This window comes from Contarinia nasturtii, unplaced genomic scaffold (assembly GCF_009176525.2).
Source record: "Contarinia nasturtii isolate CC-2019 unplaced genomic scaffold, AAFC_CNas_1.1 Cnas_scaffold_1182, whole genome shotgun sequence".
NCBI classification, from domain to species: domain Eukaryota; kingdom Metazoa; phylum Arthropoda; class Insecta; order Diptera; family Cecidomyiidae; genus Contarinia; species Contarinia nasturtii.
This window is the reverse complement of record NW_022198526.1, coordinates 1,053,995-1,066,459: the sequence shown is the minus strand read 5'-3', so window position 1 is coordinate 1,066,459 and position 12,465 is coordinate 1,053,995. Positions and strand designations below refer to the sequence as shown.

Below are 12,465 nucleotides of genomic sequence, written 5' to 3'. Positions count from 1 at the left end.
TGTCTGTCGATTCGACATGGCAATACATCCACATCAGTCACGTCTAACGAAAATAAAAAGACAAGTGCTGAACGTAAACGCACTAAAAACGGGATAACAGCAGCTGTTTGATTCGTTAAAAGAAGAAAAATAAGAAATAAAAATAAGTGAGAATTAACCGCGTATGCTTTTTCAACTAAGTGAGAGATCCCGTTTGAAATATGCTCGAAAAGTGCATCAATATTCAATGTTTGAGTCAAACCGTAAGTATTTATAGACGGATGAAAATTGGCTTTTAAGTCACTTAAACGAGTTTTGTCCATGCTTATACCAAAATTGTTTTCGTCACATCTCAATTTCAATCCGTTGATTTTTATGTAAACAATTTCATTGGGCGCATTTCTTTGCAGCAAAGATAAAGGTTATGAATTTCGTCATTTTCGTCAAAGTGCTCTTACCATACAAGTCGGGTAATTGTGAAAGAGAAAAATTTCACGTGAAATCCAGGTATTTCAACTACCTAAAGCCATAAACGAAAATGCACACCGAACTGACCAAACAAAAACGTGTGTATAGAAAATGGTCATTGTGACGTACAACAGCAGCAGCCACAATAGTAGAAAAAGTATGAATGAGAAGTAAAAATGGAAAGGAGTCACTTTTTTTTCATACGGCATGTCCAATTCGTTCATTTGGCCCAACTGCGTTTTCCAGCGAAAAGTTGTATAATTTTATTACCAAAGTGGATTCGAATATGTCGATAGTTTAACTGAAACTGTATGCTTTGCAAATGCAAACTCTATACTTCGCTAGGGATGTACTGTGCGAGTTCCGAACATGCTGTTAGTGTTTGCACACATCATACTTACCTCAATGACTATTACCTTAACAGACGTTCATTGCAGAAAATCTCTGGAAAATGTCGCTACGGTGTCCATAGAGATTCGTACCATATTTTACGGTGAAAGATGCGGAAGAAGAAAAACGGTTTGACTGCGATAGGAAGAGAGTGTATGGTATCCCACGGCGTTCAATCGCACTTCTACAATTTTACCTTTCCTTTTGCACCGGCTTGATTATTGTTTTGATGAATTGAATCGATAGGTAAGTTAAGTGGAATTCAACGAACCGAAATCGAGCACAGCAAAATATTTTTGTTCTCATCCACCAAGATCTTTGAAGTGTAAACGGTTTTATTGGTTTTTTGCCGTGCAAATATGACAATATCCAAATAGCTTTCCAGAAAATGGCAGCCAACCTTATTTATTTCACAGTAAAATGAGCAATAATTCCATTCAATCCAAAATCAACACAGATTTTTTTCTTCCTTTCGATTGATTCCAATGATATTTTCGGTATATCAAAGGAGCTCAGATTTTTATCGCAAATATGCTACTTTTTCACAGAGACCATAAGACTCTGTCTTTTTTTAAAGATGTAAAAAGTGAGTCAGTGCAAAATGTGCATTTATTGCCAGTCTATTTACCAAACATGACTTTTTTTACGGAATCCTTGTCAAAATACACATAATCAATGTCTACCGATTTTCTGTGGAATACAAACTTTATCCCCTTTTTTCGACTGCCAAAAATAAAATAGAACGGTGTTCAATGTTTACCATTGAGTATGTCGGTTGGTTTTTTGGGTGCCGAAACACACTAAATAAATAAACAAACGATTTTATGGAACTTGAAAACAGAGTTTCCTTGAAATTGAGCTGTTTGCTTAAGGTGATGTTTGCCGTTCAAATGCTGTCGGTGTATTTTACTCGAATTTGTTCAACACAAATAGAAACAGGTAAATCGACAGCAAAATATACTCAGTACTCACCCGCTTCATGCTCATTCGGTTCATTGATTGTGTTTCGGAATTTTACAAGCGATAAAATGCGCGCGCAATCACTCACACACAAACTCCACTAATTCAGTTTTAATTCAGACAATTAGCTCTCCATTGATGTCGATGGATTTCACGCTTCGCCGAGCAGCTGCGATGCATGCGAAGAAAAAAAACTATATTTTGTTCAGTTGACATTTGAATGGCACATTTTGGCAAATACACGTATATAATTACTAGTTTGTGCACGCTTGAATCGATGCTTGCAAATCGAATATTTTGGAATAAGTGAGTAAATAGAATTAAATGGTTAATTTTGCCGATAAAATGCTGGCGGATATTTATTTGGTATGCGGTCAGCCATCCTGAAAAAAAAAAAAAAAAAAAAAACAAAATACTAACGCAATTATGTCGTGCAACTCACTGTTCATGCATGACAAAGTGCACAAAATACCTGAAAAGAATTCAGTTTCCTGATCAGAAATATACTCGCGTATATTGTCTATTTGATTAGCGATAAATTGCATATAATTACACGTTTTGTGTGTAGTTTTTGCAAAAATTATTTGAATTAAATAACGTTTTGCCACCATATAGAAAAATAAACGATCGTTGACGCCAATTTAAATTAACGGGGTCAAACTGTTTGTATGTTTATGGTAGTTGAGTAAAAAACAAGCTACGAATTAGTTGTTTAACGGTACACTAAAAAAATCTAATTCTCACTGTAATCGCATTTATTCAAGTTTGAACTGGATTTTTTTGTTGTTAAATAAACATTTATCTTTAAGAAATGCATCTATTCTAACCGCTCACGATCTCCGTCGATGTTGTTTTTTCATTTAATCTAAGATCCATGTTGTCATGAACCAGTTCTGCTCCCAAAAGGATTCCAATGCGCCGCAACACATGGTTTGTGTGTTATTTTTGTCATGTATGCGCCATGTATTTCTTGATGCTATTGTCACCAATTGCTAAGACCCTTAAACCGATTTACCAATTTATGTCATCATTGCATCCATTCACGGCGACAATGAGATTCACTGTCATGCACAAAGTACTTGTGATCCTTTTGTTCCGTGCAACATAAACAAAATTACATTACACAATGTGCTGCAGTTCTGTTTTCATTTTTTTTTTTCGCTCACTCTCTGTAATCTTGATATCGACGCAAAAAAATCTCTTTTGAATTGTTTCAGTTTTTTTATAAAATGCAGTTGCTCGAGAGGCTGCAGCGATGCAGAGAGGAGGAAAAAACAAGAAGCCTTGAGAAAATGAAATTGCAATGTGATTCCAGTTTTCGTCAGCATCTCCAGAACTGAGTGACAGTCAATGCAGCACAAAATGTGGAAACGAGGTCGGGAATGCCGTTGTTGATTTTGTTTTGACTTTTTTTCACATTTACAATTGTCGAATAAAAAAACACACACACACACCAAATGTAAACAATCTGACGACAATGTTATTAACCCTTTTGACTTTTTTACTCGTTTGCAATTTCGGTATGAGAGAAAAATAACGAAGTTATAGATCTTTTCATTCTTTTTTCATCTTGAAATTGGGTAAAAATATCATCAAATCAAAAAATCGATTTTTCTTTCTTTTTTTTGTTGAAAGTGTCATTTTGAAAGGAAGAAAGAGGAAGAAATTTCTCATGTGAAATTCGAATCAAAACAAACATATAAAAGAGATTCAAGGATTATCGAAAGCACCTTCAATTTAAATTACAAATAGTTGATTGTTGAATCCGATTTAAAGAAGAGTCGCTTTGCTTTGTATGTGTATCGTATTAATTCATTATTATTTTTTACGCAAAAAATGCAAAGCAAATGCAGAAACGATAGCCAACATTGATTGGATAAAGTATTTCTATTGTAAATCAATTTCTCAAATTATTATTTCCTCGAAACGAACGATTCAAATTATAATTGCTTGAAAGTGATGTTTACATCAATAATAATAATTTGTTTGAAACATCTTGAAACTGCATAAGCTACTGTTGAAATAGTAGCACATTGAATAGAAGAAAGACATCAAATTGCATTACATATTATAAATGTTATTTGAGTTGCTTAAGAGGTTGTTAATGTGTCTTGTGTTTTACCGATCCATTTCAAGCGTATAATTTCTTATTATTCTTTTTTTTTCATGTCTCGAGCATGTTGCTTGTGCTTCTGATTCTCTGTCCCTGATAGAGTCGTTCATGCCGTGTACTCTACCTTATTCATTGGAAGTTGTCTATTGTGTTTGTGCTGTTGTTGTTTTTTGTCGGTGCGTCGAATTTTCCATGCCATTCTCCATTTCACGTATACTCTGTTGTACTGTCATCGGTTGTTGTTGTTGCAGATTGCCAGTGCTATTACAACATCTAGATATCAATATAACCGACTAATATGTTTGATATGTTTGTTGTTTCGTTTCTTGGTTCAGGAGCTCGACACACATCTATAAACACACAAATCACTAAACAAAGCGGTGGAAAAAAGAGAAGATGGAAAAATGCACATAAATCTTCTTAACATCTTAACTTGCCTTCTCTTCTTAGTGCTGTTTTTTTAGATCGAGAGTGTTTGTTTCTTTCCTTGCTTTTGTTTGTCGACGTCTTTTTTTCGTGTTTCCTTTTATCCATGCCATAGGCTCAGGACAATTTATATACGGTATTCAATCAGCGTACACACACTCGACACGCACTCAACGATGCTAATATTGTACATTATTATCAACTGTTGATTCCTCTCTGACGATGTGGATTGGAGGGTATCATTTTCTTTTACATTCAAAAAAAGAAAGTTGGAGAAAATTTCGCCGGTTTTTTTTTGCCTATTGACGTAGGGTTTTTTTTCCACTGAAAAGTACCTTTTATGGTAATTCCCATGTTTTACTTCTATGGATGGGCACGGAGTAGTGAAGAGGACAGAGAGCGCTGCTACTTATTTTGTTCAATATTTTTGTTTCCATTGAGTGCTATATAATGGCCTACTTATACCAATTGGCATTTGATTACAGGTTTCTTGCGGCACGTTTCATTGGATACAATGTACCCTCAGTAATGAGGACAGCGTTTATGAAGGGGACACCGTAATTTGTTCAATATTTGTTAATTCAATAGATTTGGTTATATTTTGATATTTCCATGCTGATAATTTTCAAGCGAATTCGAGTTGTTCATTGACGAATGTTTGAATTTTGTTGCGTTCCATATTTTCGTTAAGGTAACCATTTTGACCAAATAGCAATTAGTACTCGTAAATTATTTATACTATTTTTATTTAAGTACTAACGTTGCTGTACGTCATATTTCACCTGGATTCTTCTTTTTCGTTGATGTCTATTTTTGTTTTGCGTTCATTAATATCTTCTAAATAATTTATGACTTTTCATTTAAATGCGAAAAAATAACCGGAGTGCGATGCGCGGAAACAGTAAAAATTAATCATTATACATCCTTTTTTCCCCGCGTTTATTCCATTCGATAAACTAAAAGGTAAACCATTGAGCAAATTTGGAAAAAAAACCGTACCATTTAATGACTTGACGACTTTTTGTGTTTTGCCGTGAACAAAAGCGAAACTAGTTCCTCTTTTTTGTTGTTCATTGCGATGTGTGCAATTCTATAATGTGTGTTGCCGAATTTTGGGATGTGATTCTCATGAAAAAGTGGGTTTCAAACGCGTACCGTATTTTTTTGACGCTTTCTCGTCGCAACCTAAAACACATTTTGTAAAGTATATACATCATTTAGACGCACATTAAATAACATTCCATTTTATAGTCGAATGCCAAATATGTAACCAGCAATGCGCTTGGCATGGGTTTTGGTCGCTGCGCCGGAATTGAGTGAATGATGAAAATTGGTGAAATAGCACGTTTCGGAGAAAATGCCGTTTCCAAAATTATACATAGGGTTAGAAACGATTGTGTGGTCTTTTGCTACACTCTCGTTTTTCTGATGTGTTCATTTTATATTTTTCGTCGTTTTTTATGCGGCACAAACGGATTTATGATTTATTTTTTCGAACCTTTTCAAACTGCAGTCGTTTTCACATTTTCGCCTATTTCTTCGTCCCTTGTATTGAGCATTTTAAAAGCCATACTCAGTTGCGAACGCAAGCTCAAGAATTCAATGTATGTGAGCGCATAAGGACTTTTAATAAATGTTAATGACATCACGCCCGAGCATCGATCGCGTTACACTCATGGACAATATGTATGTGCATGCGATAGAAATAAATATATCGGAGGCTTTATCATTATTGCCACGTGTGACACGACAGATTACAAAAAATTTATTTATTCCAACACGAGCCACAGCAGCCATCAAGTGAAAAAAAAAACGGAGTAAGAAGAACGAATATATATACAATATATGCGCGTAAACGAGAAAAATGAACATGAAACATGAAATGCATCAATCGGATGACTCAATATTATGGCTCCGTTGCCGAGATTGAATCTCTGTGGCATTGTGTGATTTTCAATTAAACGCAAATCGATATTGCACTGCGATAAATGCGAACACTAGTTTGACCGTTCGCTGCTCACTTTATTTGCAATTCATAAGCTGACAAAAATCCTCATTAAAGTCGCATTTGATATGAATTCATTTCAAAGATTTTCATTTCGATAAAACTCATAATAATAAATGAATGTAAAATTCGTGTTTAATTTTTCACACCCCTTTCAATCCCATAAACCATATAAAAGCCGCTAGCAAAATCGCTGAAAAAAAGACGACATATTTTTTTTTAAATGCCAAAGGCAATCATTAATGAGAGGAAAGTGTCGTCTGTTGTTCGAAAGCTGTTCGCTCTCATCGGAAACAACATTTTCCTGTAGAAAATGACGCGATTGTCTTTCATTGTAGGAAAAAAAAGCAAAGAAAGTTAAACCACCATTTAGTAATGAAGTGTTTCAAGTCTATGCTATCCTTTATAGCAGAGAAAAAAACGAGTGTTTTGAAAACCATTAAAAAATGCTTGTGGTAATTGAAGTGTATTGTTTCGTATGTATTTTTTTTCTCTTGAATTATCCAAAGAGATAAAGCCACACACAAAAAAAAACATTTCGTTTTTTTTGTTGTTTTTGGCTTTTAAAAAAGTGCACCCTCAATATTTGAATGGTTTAACAGCCACAGCTCAAGGACATACTCATAAACTAAAAGCAAATACATGCAAAACATTCCGGAACAAAATTCTCTTTCTCATTTGTGATCTTGCTTATGAAAAAAAGCATTCTTTCTTTGCTTTTCTCTCATTACGTACACCATATATTTGTGATTTTCGATGGAATAAAAAATGTTCTGTGGCATTTTTTGTTGTTTTGTGTCCAGCGGTTTCGCATTTTGGTTTTGAATATACTTTTGTATGCGGTGGGCCCGAAGACTTGGTAATTTTCACAAGAAGAACTTGGCTCGCACACAGCGACCAACATTCAAACCCCGGAAAAGAACGCTTCATACAATGCACATAGGCATGAATGGAAGATCAAATAAAATAAACCGACACAGATAGAGAGAGAGACACACACAGCATACAACAAACATGAAAATGCGGAAAATAAAGAAAGAAAATATGACCGGTCTCATAAAAATTTACCATTTTATTGCACGAAAAAATTGAATATAATGGCAAAAGTTTATGGTACATTTTATGAGCGGTTGTTACTATGTCTCTTTGCACCGATTCATAGAATTCATGTGATTTTTTGAACGGGCCGAATTTACATCGACTATGTGTCAGTTTTTTGAAATCAACTCGAATTGAACTTCAATTAAACTACGAAAAAATATCGTTTAAAACTTACTTTGAATTATGCAGAAATTCTGCTTATACATTGAACGGTTTGTGTATGCTTACTATAATTCATTCGAATAAAAAAATTCTATAAAATACTTTTTGAGTAGGTATAAGTACTTTTTCACTTCCTTTTTCGTTTGAATCTTTAGAAATCTAAATATTTTAATCTTATTTTATTTCGATAATTTTTGCATTCATTATCCTTTGAACAGGTAAATTTTTTTCTATTGATCTTTAAAACTCATTGAGAGTGTTATATATAATTTTTGTAGTTAATACAAATTGCTTAGCATATGATCCCATATGAAAGAAGAATGAATAAAAGATGTCATACGAGCTAATCTCTTTAGCCAAATCTTTTGTTTCCGAAAAGCGTGAACTTTGTTTTTATTTACTGTGACATTTTGAATGAATGGGGAATCCATGTAATCAATGAAAAACTGCACAAATGTTGAAATAGATTCATTAAGAATGTTATTTTAGGCACAGTAGTAAATGGTATTCATTCAAAAAAGAATATTCATTGTTTCTTCTTAAATAAATATGCAAATGGTTGCTGGCGACATCCATTAACTCGTGCTTTTATTCAAAAGAATTATTGTCTGTAATGCTTGTTTTATTACGGGGAAATCTCTATGTATATGATACATGCAGCCTGTGCATATGTTATGAATGGTTTTACTTACATATTTTGGACGGGAAAAAAAGAGTTGTAAAAAATCTACTGTATTTCATTAAGATGCTTTGTTCTCAAGAGCATGAACTCTATTGTCATTTTATCCAACAAAAAAATTTGAATGAATAATTTTTTAATCAATGAAACTATAACAAAAGAGCCCTTTCATTTTTATTTTTATTTTCTCTTCTTAGCTTTTCGATAACTAATTTCTAAAGAAATTTAAGTACTGCAGACGGCTTTTTATGGCAAACATAAACGCGGTAAATAAACTTGCATAAATCGTTGAACTTTCGATTTTGTTTAACCAGGTAAATGGTCAGCTACCAAATTAAAGCAAAATTTTGGAAAAATGAACATGGCATTCACTCAAGTCGAAAGACTTCTTTTAGGTTCCTTGCTTTAAGAAAATATTAAAATCTATGTATTAATTGTTTCAATTTTTTTAAAATATTGAATTGCATACTAAAAAATCTAATCAAAAATCATAAAAAATAAAATCTCCATTTTATTTGTAGTACTATGAAACGCAATAAGTCGATATTATTCCCGTTTATTGGAAATGATTTCGCAAGATTGCATTTTACGTATATATCGAATTAAATCGTTATGTGAATCTGTTCTAAAATACTGAAAAAAATACTATTTAAATAACACGTTGATTACAGATATAAAAGCATATCCATTTTGTTGAAATGCCATATCATTGCATTGTCATATGCACATATTCGTGGCAATTGTGCCAAATTGTGAATAAAAAAACAAAGCGAAGAAGTGGCATTCATGTTGAGTGAGCGAACGATAACTCGCGAATAAAAGCGCGATAGTATCATCGATGATGCGAATGGTGAACGGGACGAAGAAGGAGACGTGCGTCGTTCTTCATAAAGACGGGAAAATTGTGCACGTATAGAGAGCGCGAGCATAGTTACAATCTTTTTTTGTACATCGAAACAGATTGTTTGGTCGTCTTGAGGGTAGAATGTGCGGTGTATTGCTGTGGCATAAAATGTGCCACAATTGTGGGCGGGAAATTCATGTCTATGTCTCTTACCGATTTGGTTGCGTTCTATTTGCCACAGAGTTTTGTGTATATATCTATATGTATATTGGGTTTTGATGTGGATGTGCCATAGACTCGCATACACGACCAGCGCGCATCGTCGTCATCGTCGTCGTCATCATCGTCTAGTTCAAATGTGTATAGCATATAGTTGTGTATTGGATAAAAGGTATATTAATAGATTCAACCGAACGAACAAACGAATGGATGAAAATAAAACAACAAAACACGAAGTAAACGTATATCACCGCTGTTCGGTGTGATACACGGATTAACTCTTTGAATGTAAACGCAAATAAACCAGATAATATGCGGAGAGCGCACACCGACGACCGATAGAAACGACAAATAAACAGAAGAAAAAATATCACTACCAAGCTTTACACACGCCTTTTTTCCAATACGAAATTTTCCATGTCTTTATCTTACATTCATTCTCGCACAAATACACACAAAGACCAATCCACACACCGTTCATACTCTTTGTCGCCTCGCGCGCGCTTTCAACACATTTCACGTTCGTTTCTTGCTCTCTCGCCTCTAATTCCAAATACACAACAATTTTTGCTTTGGTTTGTTCGATTGCCCAGCATTTTTGTGTGTTTTTTGTTTCTTTTCAACTTTGAAGTAGAACGGAAGAAATGCATTGGAAATGAACACAGTTTTCCTATTAAATGAATGAAGAAAAATGTGAAATTCGATTAAAACGAAGTAGAATAGAAAAGTTGTGCCTTGATTTATGTTGAAAATGAACAAATTGATACAGAATTTTAATAATGAAAATTAGTTACGTGAAGACCTTTTAATGCCAATTACAATAATCATCTCAACTACTTTTCAGTGGAAGGAAAATATCCTCTTTTTACTCACTTTTTGATTTCATGTGGATTATTCCATGTTTTCCACATAAAAATCAACGCTTTTCACATTTGAAATCGTCACATTTTTTTTCCTATTGCTCTGCATATTTGATGTGATTTTTTTGTCGTCGTCAATAAAACAGATTGAACCAGAGTTGCGGAGATGAGAAGAGGCGGTTATATTTGTTTGGATTCGCATACATCAGTGGTTTGCATTAGTGATGGTGAAGTATGTGAGTGTGTTGGTTGCCAATACATGCGTTTTTTTCTCCGCTAGCCACGTTTTTCATTTTTTTCTGTTCATTCAATTCCATTCGGTTGCATTTTTACTTTCCATTTTCGACGGTCTCTTTCTCGCTAGTTTATTTGCCTAACCAGCGGTGACAAATGTGTGCAAGAGACGAAAATACATGGCACATTTTTACGAGGAATAAACGAATGTAGCAAAAGGCGAACAACGAACAGAAAAAAAGTGTAAAACGCAAAATAGAGGGTTCGACTTCACCGCATCCTTCGAACAAACATGTCACCAATACATTTGCACAAAATGCCATATTTCCCTCAAACGATCTCTTTCTCTTTCGCGCGCGATCTCATTCAAACATTTTCGGTCGGGTGAACATTTTTTAAATGAAAAAAGGGGGCTTGAAAAATTTTCCTGCCTGTGCACAATGTGCACACACAAACACACAGGCTTGTTTGTGTTGGTTTTTAAAAACGATGCGTATTTGTGACTGAATCAACTGAAAAATCCGAGTCGGGAGTAAAAGAAAAAAAATATCTATACAGAATGTTTAACCAAAATGCATGCATCGAACCGACACATTCATATGAAATTGTACAAAAAGGATATAAATGCACAGAGAGTAAATGCTTGGTGTGTGCATGGAGAAGAGAGACTCAGGCGAAAAGGGCAATTGTGTGTGTGAGTGCGTAGACGATGGAAACACACGGAGACGAAGAGTGAGTGCTTTGTGTGTATTGGTTAGTCAAATAGAACAGAGAATAAAAATGAAAATGTGTGTATTAAAAATGTGCTTTGTGTATTCTTTCGAGTTTTTGGTATGCGCTTCGTTCTTTTTTAGTCGTTCGTTCGTTGGCTCTTCCTATCTCGCTCAACTTTCCAACATGAGTTTCTGTCTCGAATGAAGTTATTCGATGGGTCTTTTTTTCTCTCCTATGAGATAGAACAAGCGAACGAAATAGCACGCTTGTGTGTGTGAGACTTGTGTGTACCGAGAATTTTTGTAGCTGAATTGAAAAGTGAGGAAAACTTTAGTTATTGGAAGTCGCACAATTTTACAAATCAGTTCGATCTGAGATCTTGCGGTGAAAGCACATGTGAATTTTTTACGCAAGTCAATTTTTACTTTAAATAAATCTCAACATATATATATGAGCGAAGACTTTGCGATTTTTTTTTCAAAATCAGTTTATATTTTTTCACGTGAAATACTTTTTGAAAATATTGAAAAAGTTTTACAGCGATTTAAATAAAAATAAATTAAGAAAACAAAAGAAATTATTATTTGAATCGGAAAAGAATAGTGCGTTTATTTTTTCCAAAGAAAATTTTAAGTGAAAAAAATTGTAAATTGTTATAAAATTTGCAATAGACTTTAGTGCTCTTTTTTTAAAAAAAAAAGGAAAAAAAAAATATTCAAAATGCATTTGCCAGCAACACAATCATCGCCATCAACAAACAGCACCACATCGTCGTCACAACAGCAACCACAATCACAAAACGAATCAAACATGTTGAATGATATGTTTCCAAATTTATTGAATGTGTTGACAGAATGTCACGGTGATTTAGTTCAAACTGGTTCGCCAATGATTCTATGCTCGTCATTGCCACCACATTGGCGCAGCAATAAAAGCCTGCCGTGTGCATTCAAAGTGATTGTACTCGACTACGAAATTCCCGATAATACAGAAGTTATTATTACCGCTGGTAATGAAGAACAATGTAATCCGGAATTGCGAAACAATACAGCCGTTTTGAAAAACGGTGTTGCCAAATTCAACGATCTTCGATTTGTCGGAAGATCAGGCCGTGGAAAATCATTTTCCGTTGTAATCACAATACGTTCATCTGTTAATCAACAAACATTACACCCGATTCCTGAACAAATTGCTACATACAATAAAGCAATCAAAGTCACCGTGGATGGACCACGCGAGCCAAGAAGTAAGCAAAGTACGTTTTTATTTTGTTTTTTCATTGTTTTTTTTTTTTTTTTTTTTTTTTTTTTT

The 12,465-nt window shown here is 34.2% G+C and overlaps 1 protein-coding gene across 2 annotated transcripts in view; it reads left to right on the top strand.

Moving 5' to 3' along the window:
• The first annotated feature begins 11,710 nt into the window (after positions 1–11,710).
• Positions 11,711–12,465, top strand: part of LOC116344758 (segmentation protein Runt-like) — a 6,509-nt gene continuing 5,754 nt past the window's right edge. The window contains exon 1 of one of the 2 annotated variants that reach the window (XM_031773489.1): positions 11,711–12,400. In XM_031773489.1, the coding sequence (XP_031629349.1) occupies positions 11,875–12,400 (526 nt within the window). In that variant the 5' untranslated portion in view covers positions 11,711–11,874. Of the gene's footprint in view, positions 12,410–12,465 lie in introns of both variants that reach the window. The other variant, XM_031773488.1, reaches the window with a different exon arrangement.